The sequence below is a fragment of the Microcebus murinus genome, chromosome 2, assembly GCF_040939455.1.
Source record: "Microcebus murinus isolate Inina chromosome 2, M.murinus_Inina_mat1.0, whole genome shotgun sequence".
Classification (NCBI taxonomy): Eukaryota; Metazoa; Chordata; class Mammalia; order Primates; family Cheirogaleidae; genus Microcebus; species Microcebus murinus.
In genome coordinates, this window is record NC_134105.1 from 101,709,911 (window position 1) to 101,727,235 (window position 17,325).

At 42.6% G+C, this 17,325-nt stretch overlaps 2 protein-coding genes across 2 annotated transcripts in view; both read left to right on the top strand.

Annotated features, from left to right (window-relative positions):
• S100A9 (S100 calcium binding protein A9) overlaps positions 1 to 17,325 on the top strand; it is a 442,604-nt gene that overhangs the window by 11,357 nt on the left and 413,922 nt on the right. The window lies entirely within an intron of this gene.
• LCE7A (late cornified envelope 7A) lies at positions 6,998 to 7,306 on the top strand. The gene has a single exon (XM_076010412.1). It carries the CDS (start codon positions 6,998 to 7,000, stop codon positions 7,304 to 7,306), a length of 309 nt encoding a protein of 102 aa, XP_075866527.1.

The window sequence follows — 17,325 nt, forward strand, 5'->3', positions numbered from 1 at the left end:
ATAGACCAAGGTACAGGCCCTACGGATCTGAGCAACCTGCCTACCTCTTCTTAATGCCTCCCCCCATGCTCTTAGAGTCGCAGTGATGGCTTTCCTAGGTGAAAACACTACCGATCCAACTGGAAGCAGGCGTTGGGGTGAGGGGTGGTGATAGAAACAGTTCACCTTCCCTGATTTTCTCTTAAAATGCTTTAATTATAAGTATGGTCCAGCTGGGCCATCTCCTCTTGGCACAGTGGAGAGAATGGTGGAGAAGTCATTAGCGTGGGCTGTGAAGAGCCCGGGGTGATGTCAGTACAGCAGTCTCCAAGAACAGGGGGTTGGGGGCGAGGGGGCGGTGATGGAGCCAGAGATCTGTCCTTCTCACTCCTGCAGGAGAAGCCCACCTTTCGTATTAGCAAAACCGGATGAAGTTACACAGGAGTAAGAAGGCTCTGGCATTACAGGCTGTAGAGTCTCCTTTCTTGAAATATTTAGGCATATCTTCTCGGGATCTTTGCCTGAAGGAAAAAGACAGGCAAGATGATATCTCTTTATCCCTTCCTATTTTAGGATTAACAAGCATCCTTTGATGGTGACGGTTGAAAATACAGGCTCCTAATAGGATGCTTTGGCTACTGCCCTCCTCGTTGAGGTCAGCAGAGGAGTCAGGGTGGAGCCTAGGACACAAGGAGGGGATCACTGCATTTGTTACATGGGAGAAGGACCAGCACAGCTATTAGCAATGACAAATCAGGGACTCACCAAGTCTTTAATAAGATGTAAAGCAGCTCAGCACAGAGCTTCCATGATGACCTCAGAGAGCAAGATACAAACAGCAACATTCATTTTACACGTGGGGAACTGACGCCCAGAAGAGGCAAATGACCCTCAGCTGGTCAGTGCTAGGACTGGGCCAGTGCTCCAGGGACGACCTGCTGCTTCTCTCCAAGGGAGTTTTCTGCTGCTGGAGATATTAGATAAAAGAGGGACCATAACGCTGGTTCCAGGTGATATTTGTGCACCCCCTCCCCGGTCCCATAGAAATAGGGCTCAACAGCTGGAGTATACCTGGACTGTAATAAATGACAACGCTTACAAATATTATTTATCACAAACAGTTTAGAACAGCTTGCAAAACACCTGCTGATTGCTGGACACTGTGTTGGTTTCTTTGCTCACACAATTTCTTTTAGCCACCATATCATACGTGATAGCCCTATGTCTCTAGCCCACACTGTACAGACAGGCTGGAGTGACTGGCTTTCGAGGCCGCCTCATAGAAGAGATGAGAGTCTGTTATGCTGAATAGTTCTTGTCCCTTTCTTCTACCCACTGAGATGTGTAGAGACCCATGGGGCCAGGTCATTGAACATGGGTCATGACTGTTTTCTGCACCCCAAGAGAAGCACACGCAGCATTGGTCCCTCATATGAATCCCAGTGCCCCTGGGAGGACCATGATCCTTTCCCAGTGCTGTCTGCCAGTCAGACCCACTGAGATCTGGCCCATAGGAAGACTGTTCAAAGGCCTGGCCGCTCAGGCAGAAGGATAATCCTATTTTCCCTTCTTTTCATCACTTAGGAATTAGCTTGATAAGAATCTCAGGCATGCTAATGCTGGCTGGGCTGGTACCTCACCCTTCTATTAATACTAAGGCCACACCCAAGCCAGGTGGGAATCCATACATTCTTGACTCCTCAGGCAGTCAGGACAGTGAGGAAGTGTGTGGGCAGATGAGAGAGGAGTTCAGGAATTCGCCAGCTGTGGCCAGATGTCCTCAGCCAAACAAAGACCCTCCAGCCACCTTTTGACCACTCCTAAAGCCCTTCCCCCAAGTCCAGCTGTGATCCTCACATCACACCTGCAGGCTGGCCTTTCGCCACCGACATCAACTTCTTTGATAACAAAACCAAGGCACCTGAAACCACCTGACCTTAGTAATCTTTCCAAAATGTAAATATTATCATACCTGTCTCTTGCTTAAATGGTTATGGATGCCCAATTATTTCTGGTCAAACTTTCTAAAGCAGCATGATATTGTTTTCAAGCTAAATCATGCATATACCTCCCATATGTAAAGCAGGGAAGGGTGTAATTACTGTGCAGCAGGCGGTAGGTGCGAGGCCCAGACTGCTGTCTGCTCAAATTCCCCTTCCCAGGTGGCCCAAATAGTCAAGAATTAAAGATTAATGGCATTTTAAACTGGAACTCTCACATCAGTGGGATAGTATGAGGGAAAGGAAGGAAATTAATATTTAATCTCAACCTCCCATCCACCAAACATATTATTTGTGCTATCACAGTACAATAGTTCTATAAGTTTCTTATTGTTAATCCCATTTTACAGATTTAAAAACTGAGGCTCAGAAAATGTTGAGTAACATACTCACGGCTCTTGATTCTGAGCCCCATATTCTCCCAGCTTCGATGTCACATGAAGACGTGACTGTGATGTGATGGGCAATGATAGAGGCCTGGAGGGAGGGCTGGGGGTGCCCAGAGACAGCAACTCATTCTGTCTCTAACTCTTATATTAGAGGTGTGGCTCTCTAACTCTTTTATTTTCCTGGATAGAGCTTGAGCCCATCCTCCGTCCAAAGTGAGGTATCACAAAAATGGAATAGGCACCACATGTACTCGCCATCAAACTGTCACTGACTGATCAACACTAAGGTGCTCACACAGTAGTAATATTCTTTGGAGGTAGGGGGGTTGGGACAACTAATGGACGCGGTGAGCATTGTAAGGAGGGAAATGGCGCGTCTCAAATCATGGTTGGGATGTGGCAAAGTCATAATATGTAACCAAAATGTTTGTAGCCCCATAATGTCCTGAAATAAAAAATAAATAAATAAAGAGATGACAGTTGAACATCGTTGGCCACAGAGATCCAAGGAAAGTAATTTGGAAGCCATTAATCTATAGGCTAAAATCACACAACCTGGCAAGTGCAGCTCTCGATGTTTGGGGCCTCTCTCTTCTGCACAGCCAGTGTTCCACCGCTTGCTCTTATACACCCAATGTCATGGCCACTGTCTGTTTCCAGAACAGACCGAGCTCATCCACATCTCTGTGCCCTGTGCCCGTGTTCTTCTGCCCTCTGCCTAGAATGCTGGCTTTCTCCTGATTCCCCGCCCAATGCCCACTCATCTTCCAAATGTCACCTCTTCCAAGAGATGCACCCCAGATGGTAAAAGTTCCTGTCTTTGGGCACTCCCCAGCCATTGCCTGTAGCATCAGCTTCATATCTTTACATAGTGCAGAAGCTGGAAGAATATGGATCTCAGAATCAGGGCATTGGCATTTGAATAGTAGGTGTGTTATATAACATTTTTGGAGCCTTGTTTTATATAAAATCTGTAAAATGGGATCAACAATAAGAAACTCATAGAGCTACTATACTGTGATAATGCAAATAACATGTTGATGCATGGGAGGTTGAGGATAAATTTTAATTCCCTTCGTTTCTTTTGTGTCATCTCACGTGTACCATTCTCTAAGGACAAGGAAGCATCTTAATCTTCTTTGAATTCACAAAGCCCTATACATAGCAGGCACTCAACAAACAATTTAATATTTTTAAAATGATATTTGCAAAGTTGCTATAAGAAAGGAGTTTCTGTTGGGCTAAATAATTTGTCATTATTGAACCAGTTGGTATTGATGGTATTAGAGCAATACAATATAATTATGTTTCCCAAACTTTAAAAATTACTCATAATATTTTCTGTGTGGTTCATTTCAGGGAAAGAGCATAACTTTGCCCATCGTTACAGATCTGGGCTTTGGTGGCTCACACTCAGCCAGAAGAAGCATAATAAGGAAAGAATCATGATGGATACTCAATACTCCGCTTTGGCAGAACAGAGTGAGATGTTAAATAAGTAATTTTCTCTGATAGGAGGGATGGACTGAACAGACTACATAGAGTTCTTCCCTCATAGTGCGACTTAACTTCAAATATTTCATATCCTCACATACTCACACTCCAGCCATCATCTCTGCCCTCTTCACTTCCAGCTCAGATAAAATATGTTCAGAGGAAAAAAATCCAACCGGTAAAGGTAGTACCTGGGATGAGTGTTAGCTCCCTGGAGGTCTGACGCTCATAAATAGAAACGCAGACTTGAAGACATACTCAAAGTCATCTAGTCCAGCCTCTTCTGAAAGCCAGAGAGAGCCCTGACTCCCAGTGTGAAGCTCTTGCTGCTGACCAGTGTCAACGACTCCATCCTGGAGCAGCCTCCCACACCTGTGCCATGTGCCTGCTGCTGGCCTCACCTCCACGCTATTGTCTCTCAAGGAGTGAAAGGAGGGAGACCTTTGCCCCACCCACGAATCACCCATTAATTCATTAAACAAATATGTTTGAGCACTTATAATATGTCAGGTACTATACAGGTGCTGGGGATAAAGAGAGATCCAGTGAACACTGAGACATCATTCTATCCAGGATAACAGGTATTGAAAAATAAATACAAGGGTGGTATTACAGGACACCATGTGGGTGTTTCATAGGAAACTAATATAATTGCAGTTGAGTATACAAGGACCCAGAGCAAAGGAGGAGGGACAGGCATTAGAAAAGACAAGGGGCTGCTTCTCCCCTGTAACACAGGAGGTCATAAAGGACAGTTGTAGGTATAAGTGGGCTTGAAGAATTGGGCTTGGAAATCTGTCCCTGCCCCTGCAGTGGTGGGGAACCTGTGGCTTTAAAGTGAACTGTGGTCTTCTAGGTCCTTAAGTGCAGCCTTTTGACTGATCCTAAATTTTGCAGAACAAATCCTTTTATTAAAAGGGGTACAGGGCCGGGCGCGGTGGCTCAAGGGCCGGGCGCGGTGGCTCACGCCTGTAATCCTAGCTCTCTGGGAGGCCGAGGCGGGCGGATTGCTCAAGGTCAGGAGTTCAAAACCAGCCTGAGCAAGAGCGAGACCCCATCTCTACTATAAATAGAAAGAAATTAATTGGCCAACTGATATGTATATAAAAAAAATTAGCCGGGCATGGTGCCGCATGCCTGTAGTCCCAGCTACTCGGGAGGCTGAGGCAGAAGGATCGCTCAAGCCCAGGAGTTTGAGGTTGCTGTGAGCTAGGCTGACGCCACGGCACTCACTCTAGCCTGGACAACAAAGTGAGACTCTGTCTCAAAAAAAAAAAAAAAAAAAAAGGGGGTACAGCAGAGAAGGATGCAGCTTTTCTTGCCTCTTTGGTGCTTAAAAAAGAAGAATCTTGAAATCAGAGGGCTGCAGGTTCCCTACCCCTGAGTGGGTAGCAGCAAAAGTTTGGAAGTTTTGAGAGAGGAGAAAAGGCATCACGTATGTGCATAGTGAATACAGGGAAGTATATGGGAATTACCAAGCAGTGTGTTGGGCCCAGCCAAGATGGATGCTATGATTTTTATGATGGTGTCAATCTGCCACAGTGTCTGTTTTTGTTCTCAGTTTTATAGCAACTGGGCACAGAAGGGAGGATTAGGCCAGTGCTGAGGTTTTGTCAGTCAAGTGCATTGACAAGCCAAATGGACAAGGGAGTTTATTATATTGCAAAACAGTGGTTGAAATGATGGACTAATGAGAATAAACTGTGTGGGAGTGACTTGAAGAAAGCAGGGAGCTGGTGGGCAGGGAGAAGGTGGATTCCAGTAGATGCAACTCAGCAAGTCCAAGTGAAGGGGCTGTGAACAGAAAAGGGGACCTGGATTCATAATCAGAGAGTTAGGAGATCTGGCTTCCGTCTCAGACTCTGTGCAACTTTGAGCATTGCCTTTGCCTTCTCAGGCTACAATCTCCTGGGCTGTGTCTGCAGTGTAAGCAGTATCCTAAAACCCTTTCCCACTGGGACTTTCTATCATACCACATGGCTGGGAATATTCAGATACTTTGGTATCTGAATCAAATACACTGAGCTCTCAGCAGTGGCTCGTGAGTGCTTAAATTATTGGTTCCTAACTTGTTGATAAAACCTACAGAAACCCCTGTCTGTGCCTGGGTAGAACCAACATTTGTGCCTTTCCATGTCCTGCCCTGTCATGCTCTGTGTTCCTCCAAAAATGCCAATTTCAATTCCCAAGCTGTGCCATCATGCACACCCTTGTAAATCATGATCTTCTTATCTTTATGGAAATACTTCCAGGGTTTATGGAGAGGAGGATGCTCTGGGGGATCCAGTAGCGGCAGAATGACAGAGCCACTGGAATGTGGGAAGTTGTCGTCACAACCACATGGTTGGGAAACAGCTTTCACATCACCTATGGCTCATTCCCTCGAGTGGGGTGCAGTATTTGTATAAAAGGCTTCAGCTCACAGTGTCCCCTAAATCCCATCACTTGCCCAAGGTTAGGAGGACAAGGTGAGTGTTCTTACTGATCTGGTGGCAGTTTGGGGACGGCTGAGGCTGCCATATCTCATCTGAGTGGGACAAGCCACTCAAGGTTGGAGGGAATGGAAACTAACTGGCAACTTCAGGAAGACTGGGCTCACAGAAATCATATCGAGGTGGTTCAGAAGCATCGATTCCAGAAGGGGTTAAGTTAACCAGAGATTGGGGCAGGGAGGAGTTGGGTCAGGGATCGGGGAGCTAGTTAATAGGGCAAGAGACAGCCACACAGGGCTGAAGAGTAGGACTAAGGGTAGGGCCCATGACACAAGAAAGGAAAAAAGGGAGATAAGAGAGGTAGTATAGCCATGGACATGGGCTAAAAATGTGGTTTCTAGGATGTATAAATTAGAAGGTACGGTAACAAATAATCTAAGATCTGGGAAATAACTAGTCTGCTAAGCTGCCGCCTTTGACGTAAGGAGCCTGGGGAGACCCAGGCATGTAGGAGAAGGCGTTGCCGAATTCTAAACCATGCACTGCTGAATTTCTCCTTTGTCAGGAAAGCAGGGCTGCTGTGCTGTAAGGATGCAGCCAGAATTTCAGGTTTTGTAGAAAAACATTGATACAAGCAAGGTTTGTATTAATTGGACTTTCAAAATATCTGCACTGTTTTTCAGGGTACCCGACTTTCTCCAAGATGTCTTACCAGCAAAAGCAGCAGAAGAGCCAGCTCTCTGCCACGTCCCTCCCCAAATGTCCACCTAAGTGCCTCCCTCAGGCCCCGCAGGCCCCTCAGGCTCCTGCTTCTTGTCCAGCCCCATCCCCGCCTCCGGCCGACTCCTGCTGCGTTCCCAGCTGCTGTGTTTCTGGCTTTGAAGTCAGCCTGTCTCCAGTTTCTCACCGGTTTCCCAGCGTCTACCTGAGCCCGCCCCAGCTTCCCGGCTGCTGCGAGGAGAGGTCCTCTGGGTGCTCCAGTTACTGCCATTGCTCCTGGGGCTGCAGCTGACCTGCCGAGCTACACGGAACCAAAGAATCACAGCCGAAGACCAGCCTCGAATCGACCCCTTTCCTTGCTCTTACCCTTCTTCTCCCCTCTCCTCCTGCTCTCGGCCTCCTGGTTCATGGGTGATGGCTTCCTCACTTTGCTGAGACCCCCAGGCCTCCTCGCCTTGGCTCTGTTCCTAGATCAAGGGGACCTGCATGCAAGAGAAAAATCTGCTCTCTGAAGCCTTATCAGAGTGAGAAAATAAAGCTTATCTTTCCTGTTACCCTGTTCTATTTGTTGTTTGTTGCTACCCTAGCCCTGGGGAGCTCACATTAACCTGGATTTTTTAAACAGACCCAACAATAAGCCAGCCAAATGGGAAATTCCCCCCAAAGTCACGCCCAAGGTCTGAGCTGTTTGAGAGGACTGTGAAAACGAAAGACCCAGAGGGGAGTAGAAGGGGCATGTTTCAAACTCTAAGTGACTCTGTTCCATGCTGTTCCAGCAGGTGTTCCCATCTCTGAGCTTTCTTCCTAGGCATCTAGAACATTCTGCTTCCCACACCACTCTTATTTGGGAGAATCTCATGTGCAAAGAGGACATGGCACAGGGTACTTGTAGCTCTCAGATCTCAGTTTAAAGAGGCATGAAAAATACTTTCCTTGAGCCTATCCACACCCCTGAGTCCCTCACTCTGTCTCTGCCAGACTCAGGTGGGAATCCATACAGTGGTCCCGTTAGCACAATACCTGGGAGACCCTTTGGCCTTGGAGTTGCTGCCTACCTTTTGTGAGTTCTTTCCGTCTTCTACAAAAGAGGGACAAAGGCATGGGTTAGGGGGGTATTCTGTCAAGGCACTGCGCTTCCCACCCCAACAGTGGACGTGGGCCAGAGGCCACGGCAGTGCTTCTGCCCACCCGTCAAGGCCATGGGCACTTAGCCGCAGTCTTGAGACACACTGACGCCTATCGGGTCAGTGGGAAACAAAGGAATGGGGCTATGGTCAGTACCCCAGAAACTGCACATATCCACAGCTTAGATTAACCAAACCACAGCTATTAAAACACCTGGGCTCAGGCAGGGGAGCCTGTCTCACACATGAATTCCACCTGTTAGGTGTGTCCTAGCAAAAGAAAGATTAGCAACTTCTGTTCCAGGCCACCCTCTTGGCCCCTAATAAATCACTAAAGGTCATGGCTTGCCAGGGCCACTCGGGGCACTGAGCTCTCATGGTTAGAATGAAGCCAGATGTCACCACCATCTCTGTCATCCCAATGCTCAGCCCAAGGAATAGGACTTCCAGATCCATGGTTTCAATCTATGACAAAAGAAACAGTAGGATGGAAACAGAGAGGTGTTTCAGGGGTTCTTGAGATTTCTATTTGTGTGTGTGTGTGTGTGTGTGTGTGTTTTGACACCCTGGATAAGATTCCACATGATTGCTCAAAAATGTTAAATAGCTTGCTTAAAAATGTTAAATGTTAAATAGACGATAAATGATAACACCTTAGGAATCACCTGGCTCTCCAGGTTAATGTGAGCTATTAGTCTAACTAGCAGATCCCAGAGTAAAAATTTTGTAACATCGCAGTGTGTGTTTTTAACTTTTTAGTCATGTTTATTAATTTAAAAGGAAATATTCTTTTTCTCCATATTCTTAGCCTCATTCTTTAAAATAGTATCTTATATTTCAAACTCACTCCTTACCACTGGAGAAAGAGTGAGTCATCCAAGAGGCAAAATGGCAAGAGTCCTACCTGTGTGTGTCTGTGCTGTTCTATTGTGCTCGCTCTCGAGGAGCTGGGAGGTTGTCTCTCTGCAGATCAAGTTCTATTCCAATGCAGACCCCAAGGTTCAGATTTTGGAATAAATTAAAAAAAAAAAAACAATCTCACTTGTCACTTGGCTAGAGGTTACAGTGCAGTGGCATCATCTTAGCTCACTGTAACCTCAAGCTCGTGGGCTCAAGGGATCCTCCTACCTCAGCCTCCCAAGCAACTGGGACTACAGGTGCACACCACAATGCCCAGCTAATTTTTTCTATTTTTTTTTTTAAGTAGAGAAAGAGTCTCACTCTTTCTCAGGCTGGTCTCAAACTACTGAGCTCAAGCAATCCTCCCATACAGGACTCCCAGAGAGCTAAGATTATAGGTGTAAGCCACTGCATCTGGCTGGTTTGGGATAAATATTATGAAATCCATTTTGGTTCTTAAACTGACCTCTTTCTCAATTGGTTAAGAGTTTAGAAAGAAAAAGGGTATGATGAATTAGCTCTCTCAAAAATCCCAATATTAAGAGCATAACTGTGTGATGCATCCACCTCACGCTGTATATACTGTATCTAGTTATGTAAAATTTTATTCACATCAAATTGTATTACAGCTCATTGTGATGTCAAATAAGTCCAGGTGCATCAATGTCTCATGGTAAGTTATTTTAGCAGCTGGTGAACAAGTCATATGCCATATATAGTCATATATAATACTGTCATGCTAAAACTAATCTTAGCACCTAGTATACATTTTCTTATCTGTCTTTATATTTATAAATGCTTATTTAGATCAAGGTAAAATAATGACTCTTTACACTAGAAATTGATCACTAATTAAACAGAGAACATTTTTAAAAAATAATTATTTCTGTTCCCAACAGAATATTCAGGCTTAAAACGAAAAAACTACAGAGTACTGGTACTGATTGTCTTCAACTAGCAATAACCATATTGATTATAGTGTATAAAATTAATGCCATTGCCCAATATTTGACTCTAATTTATCTTAAAATAATACAATATGATTATATTTTTTAAATCACCAGGATGTGCCTTTTATAATTATTACTAATATGGTAAATTCACTGACATGTTTTATGCAGTGAGATTTCACAAGAAAGCTTTACGCCAGCTACATCCTGACAATTAAAATTGTCGATTTGCTATAAAACATAATGTACATTGACTTGAAATAGCTAAGATAATTTTTAAAATAGACATAAATTTAAATCTGGCAATGAAAATGCATTATATTAAATCTAAAGTGGGTTTCCACAGTGTACATGACAGAAAAACATGTACAGTCATGCACTGCATAACAATGCTTTGGTCAACAATGGACCACATGAGAGAGTGGTCCCGTAGATTATAATGACACTGAAAAATCCTATCACCTGGACGTCATAGGCATTGTAGCACAAGGCACTACTCACATGTTCATGGTGATCCTGGTGTAAACAAACCTACTGTTCTTCCAGTTGCATAAAAATGTAGCATGTGCAGCTATGTACGGTACATAATACTTGATAATAATAAAAATGACTATGTTATTGATTTACATATTTACTGTGCTATATTTTTTAGCATTACTTTTTTAGAGTACACTTTTTCTACTTATTAAAAAAAAAAAGTTAACTTTACAACGGCCTCAGGCAGGCCCTTCACAAAGTATTCCAGAAGAAGGCATTGTTATCATAGGAGATGACAGCTCCATGTGTATTATTGCCCGTGAAGACTCCCAATGCAGCAAGATGTGGAGGTGGAAGACAGTGATAGTGATGATCCTGCCCCTGTGTAGGCCTGGGCTGTGTGTGTGTTTTTGTCTTCGTTTTCAACAAAAATTTTAAAAATTAAAAAAAAAAAATGTAAATAGAAAAAAAGCTTACAGGATAAGGATATAAAGAAAGAAAATATTTTTGTACAACTATACAATGTGTCTGTGTTCTAAGCTAAGTGTTATTATAAAACAAAGAGTTTAAAAAAATTAAAAGTTTATAAAATTAAAAAGTTATAATAAGCTAAGGTTAATTTATTTTTGAAGAAAAATTTAGTGTAGCCTAAGTGTACAGTGTTTATAAAGTCTACAGTGGTGTACAGTAATGTCCTAGGTTTTCAGATTCACTCACCACTCACTCACTGACTTACCCAGAGCAGAACTTCCAGTCCTGCAAACTCCATTCATAGTAAGTGCCCTACACAGATGTATCATTTTTTATCTTTTATACTATATTTTTACTCTCTCTATATTTTATATATCTGTGTGTATATATATAATTTTTATATAAATTATATATATATACACATTTTAATTGGGCCTTTTCTAGGTTTAGATATGTTTAGATACACAAATACTTACCATCCTGTTACAATTGCCTATAGCTGCTGTCTTTCAACCCGCCCCCAGCCCCGCCCACAGACCACAGAGCCCTGACCCTGCCCTGCCCCCATGGGAAAATTGTCTCCCATGAAACTTAGGAACTGTGGACGTGGGGGCACACAGGCAGGCAAGTGTTTCTTCATAGCTTCATCTGCATTTACAGCCACTCCCCATCACTTGCATTGCTGCCTGAACTCTGCCTCCCTCCCACCCCATGGAAAATTGTCTTCCATGAAACCTGTCCCTGGTGCCAAAAAGGTTGTAAACCATTGGTACAATATTCACTACAGTAACATGCTGTGCAGGTTTACAGTCTAGGAGCCACAGGCTATACCATACAGCCTAGGTGTGTGGTAGACCAAATCATCTAGGCTTGTGTAATTACACTCTATGATGTTCCCACAGCAAGGAGATTGCACGTATTGATGTATTTCTCAGAGCATACCCCATCATTAAGTGATGTATGACTGTACTACTAGAGAATAGCTTGTTAAAAATCACATGCAATTGATACCAAGGATGTTAGATGACCAGCTGATTTAGAAGTACGATTAGAATCATTTGCAGATAAAGAAGTTCAGAATGCTTCAGAACCTAACTTCATGAATTATTCTAAGGCTGAAATCATGAAATATTTACAACAAAACTAAAAAGGAATATGGCCTTTGGCAATATCTCCATTTTGCTTGTTTTGGTACAGTACGTTCAAGCAATTAAATAAAAAATGACTGGCACATAATCAACAGAAGGAAAGTTATAAATATTGAGATCAGCTTTTTAACATATTAAATAAATCATTGCAATATGATATTTACATTGATATTGCAAAAGCAATGGCAGAAAAATTGTAGTAACTATGTTTTTAATAGACACTATCGCCAAAATGTGCTTAAGTAATTGTTGTGTGTTGAATGAAAAATAAATAAATTTAAGATGCTGACATATTGCCAAACAATGTCTGATAAAGCCAGAAGTGCACAATTACCTAAGTTATGGGGCTTTTTTTGCTATTATTATTTTTAATTGACACATAATAATTGCACATATTTATGAGGAACAGTGTGATTTTTGATACATGTATACAATGTGCAATGATCAAATCAAGGTAACTGGCATATCCATCACCTCAAATATTTGTCATTTCTTTGTGCTGTGAGCACTCAAAATCCCCTTGCAACTATTTGAAAATAATTACAATAAATTGTTGTTAGTTATTGTCACCCTACTGTGCTACAGATATGAGAACTTATTCCTCCTATCTAGCTTCACTTTGTATCTGTTAACCAACCTGTGGCTATCCTGCCTCTGTTTTTTTTTTTTTTTTTTTTTTTTTGAGACAGAGTCTCACTTTGTTGCCCAGGCTAGAGTGAATGCCGTGGCATCAGCCTGGCTCACAGCAACCTCAATCTCCTGGGCTCAGCGATCCTACTGCCTCAGCCTCCCGAGTAGCTGGGACTACAGGCATGCGCCACCATGCCCGGCTAATTTTTTGTATATATATTTTTAGTTGGTCAATTAATTTCTTTCTATTTTTGGTAGAGACGAGGTCTCGCTCAGGCTGGTTTCGAACTCCTGACCTTGAGCGATCCGCCCGCCTTGGCCTCCCAAAGTGCTAGGATTACAGGCGTGAGCCACCGCGCCCGGCCCCTGCCTCTGTTTTATTAAGGAAAGACTGTAGAGGTCAAATGCAGATCAGGGTGACCCTGCAGGAGGCCACTACACCAATCAGGGCAGGAGCCAATAGTGGCTTGGCCCAAGGCATCTGTGGTGGAAGTGATAAGAAGTTTTCAGATTCTAGATATATTTTGAAGACCAAACCAACAGGATTCATTAGTAAATAGATATGAATGTATGAGAAAAAGAGGAGTCAAGGATTGCTTTCATACAGGCAATGGGAAGGATGGAGTTACTTTTTAAGAGATGAAGATGACTTTAGGAGAAGCAGGGTTTTTTTTTTTTTTTTTTTTTTTTAATGGGAGGGATAGTTTTGTTTTAAATTTGAGATAATATTAATTATCCGAGTAGGAAAATGAAGAGGCATCTTGGATACAAAAGCCTAGAAAAAGAAGTTTGAGAATTGTCAGCATATGTTTGGGACAGGATGATATCACGTACAGACTAAATACAGAGAGAGGGAGAAGATACACAATGACTGAGCCCTGGAACACTCTAATATTTGGAAATCAGGGCTATGAGAAGGAAGCATTAAGGAAAATTAGTGGAGAGACCAGCGAGGAAGGAGGCCATCTCTGTAAGAGTCAAAGCCGAGCAGTCAAGCGAAGAGAGCACTCCAAGAAAGAGGGGGTGACCGGCTCAGGCAAGTTCGGGAGGTAGTTTCAATTACACCCATCACATCTGGCAACATGGAGATCATCAGGGACCTTGACATGGGCAAAACGGTGAGATGAAAGCTTGGCTGGCTAGGTTTAAAGTAGAATTAGAGACAAAGAGGACAAAAACATTTCTGAGGAGTTTCACGGTGAAGAAAACAGGTAATTGAGTGTTGACTTGAAGTGGTTGTGAGATTTAAGTTAGAAAAAGGAGAGACAGACATATCTTTCAGATAGGCATTGCATGTGTATTTCAGATGGCAGATGATATAATATTTTACACCCTGATTTGAATTTATAGAGGGACAAAATAATCATGAGTGATAGAGCAGGGACAATTGCTGGTGTGATACTCTTGGGTAGACTATAGGGATGAGTCCTGGGCACCAGTGGAGGGGCTGTCCTCAGAGAGGAGCATGGGCAGATCGTACTCCGTAGCAGGAAGGAAAAGAGAGTATAAAGGGACAAATGTAGGTAGGGTAGCAGGGGCAAGAAAATGTGGATGTTCTCTTCTGATTGCTTCTATTTTCTCAGCAAAATAATAAGTATGTCCATCGGCTGAAAGTGAGAAGGGGGAAGGAAGTGTTGGAAGTTTAAGGAGAGAGACAGGAGGGCAAGAAAGATGTGGATTTTGCAAGCGGGTGATCATATAGTGGTAGCTCATGGAGCTTATACTGGGTGAGAAGAGAAATGAAGGCATGAAGGAAGTGATGTCCGGTGAAAATGTCAAGACTTCTTAGAGCTGGAACACGAGAAGTGAGTTGGGAATGCAGGAAGTGAGGTCTGGGGAGTGGATTACTTCAATTTGATGTTATGAAAGGGTTGAAGTTGTTAATAATAATGAGGTCTAGGCTGATATGACATGAGAGTAGATAAACGGGAGGTTGAAGGACAAACCAATTAGAAGCACAGAGGTCAAAGAATTATAAAGCAAATTATTGAAGGTATCATTTCTGTAAATAGTAAAATAAGCAAAGACGGTGACAAGAAGTGTTGCAGTACAGTGAGCCGAGTGCTGAGTGGTTCCTGGGGAGCTGCAGTGGAGGACCAGTGGCTGGCTAATGGATGCTTGGCCCCTTCCAGACCCAGGGACTACAAACTATGTGGGCAGGAAGAAAACAGCCACGCCACCAGAGGACACTGGGGAACCCAGGTTTCCGTTAGAGCAAGACGGCAGAGAGGCCTTGAGAGAGGAGCTGGTTGGTAGAGTGTGTTTTATTGATATAGAAGATGAGTCTTGGGGGACTCTGGGGGCTTTGGGGTACTGGTGAAGGGTGACAGATGGGGTTCCACTGGGGAATATGCAGACCTATGGGGAAAGGACGAATCCCGGTGATGACAGGTGATCTGGGGTCTTAAGCTGCTGGTGATGCTGAGTCAAACAGGCAGAGAGTGTGTGACGGCACCAGTGCTGAGCGTCACGCAGGCAGAGAATGGGAGAAGGCTGTGAGAGCCCAGCAGGAAGCAGGGTCCTCTCCACTCCCACCCCCAGCTGCCACCATTTCTATCTGCTGTGGCTGAATTGCTTTTAAAAGTTTACAGTCAGGGAATGAGGAATCTTAGAGTGTTAAGAGTAGCATTGTGGAATTGTCTTACAATATTATATATATGCAAGTAATATATTACATTGTGCTGTATCACATCATACATCATGTCAAGTCATGGCATGTCCTATATTTCTCTACTCAACAATGATTTACATTGTCTGACACACTCATTTTTTAAAAAAATAATTCTTTTGACATTAAACATTTTCTAATTAAAGAATGCGGGCAGTTCTTAGGCATTTCTACTGATAGCCCCCAAACCCTTTACAATTGCTTCTTCAAATATTGAGGTTAATCTAATAGAAAAATATGCTCAAATTGGCAAGTGAGTTGTTAAAAAGTAAAACAAAGGAACAAACCAAGCCTGGCCACTGTCCGATGCTGGTGCTGTGACGGGTGCTCCCTGGGGTTGTGTTGTGCACAGTCTGTGCAAGTCTGAGCAGAGGCCCTGATCACCATTTGAAAAGTAGTATTTATGGTTTTACTGGTGCTGACCAGCCAGAAAAAAAAAATACAGAAATACAGCAGATGCCGAGACTAGTTATAAGACTGCACTGTCATCCACAAATCATGAATTAATTTTTGTATGTTCATCAAATAGCCCATTTTTTTCTTAATTAACTGATGTAAATTTCAATGTGAAAGATAAACCTAAACAAATAGATAAACTCGTTTGTCTTATATATAGTGGTCCCAATGTAAGATTTTATTAGAAAAATTATTGTAGTTGTTAAAAGTATTTGAAAGCTTTCACAGAATGTTAGAGATGCTATGCTTTGTCGACAACACGTGTTCTGTGAAAAAAATGATTGCAAGTGATAAGGTTCTTCACAAATGCTGTAAACAATAGAAGTATCATTGTGATATAAATGGCACGTACTATTTTTATTCTTAGCAGATGATCTACATCTAAGAAAATAAAATGCCTAATCAGAGGTAAGCCAGGAAGTCTCTGATAGATTATCTGACTCAGGAGCACGTGACCTTTACTAATCCTTATGTAGAATTTCTGCCTAATCCTTGCCTTGATGTATATTGTCTAATGGATGGGAAAGAACTCATCAACGTTATCTTATTTTTCAATATCAGAATATACTTGAGATACTATTCAATGTTACTGAATACACATTTTACTACATAAATTTATTCTGCTTTGTTACTGAGAAAGTAAATCTGTGGGACTTTGATTTTGTTCCCCAACCTTAATGCAAGGAGGCATTATACATATTTCTTGAACAAAATTAAATGTGTTCCTCTATTATTAAATTAAGAAGATTACTTATACCTTGTCAAATAATTTGGGGAAATGTAGCTCTAGAGTGATCTTATTCAAACCTGTATTAGTATGTAATAAGTATACTTGAATTCATTAACAAATTTTACACACATATTACTATATAAACTTTAAGCACAATATAACAGAAAACAAACAATAAAAATTTTAAAAGATGGGACAATAATTATAAATATTTCTTCTTTGAGTCATGTTGGATACCTTCAAGTGTTGTGTATCGTCTTCTTTAGGGACTAGAGTCGGCTTAAATGAAAACAGAAGGACAATTCCCAGAGAGAGCTAAACTCCCTGCAGGGCCCAGCGGTTAACAATCTGGGCTATGAAGTGTCAGGTACTGATATCTACCACACCACAAGAGGGCAGTAGTGGAAAGACTGCAGGATTCACAAACAGACTTACAAGCTAGCTGCGTGGCTTGGGACACTTCTCTGAGCCTCATCTTAGACATTTGAAAACGGAAACAACCTTGACAATGACAATACATACTAAGTTGGTTTACTGTAATTTTTTTTAAATTTCATAATATTACCAGGGTACAAACGTTATGGTTACATAAATTGCTTTTGTGCCATTTGAGACAAAGTTGTAAGTGTGCCCATCACCCAGATAGTGTGCATTGTACCTGTTAGGTGTGAATTTACCCATCCCCACCTCCCCCTCCCACCTTCTTGATTTCCAATGAGTGTTATTTCCATATGTGCACATAGGTATTGATAGATTA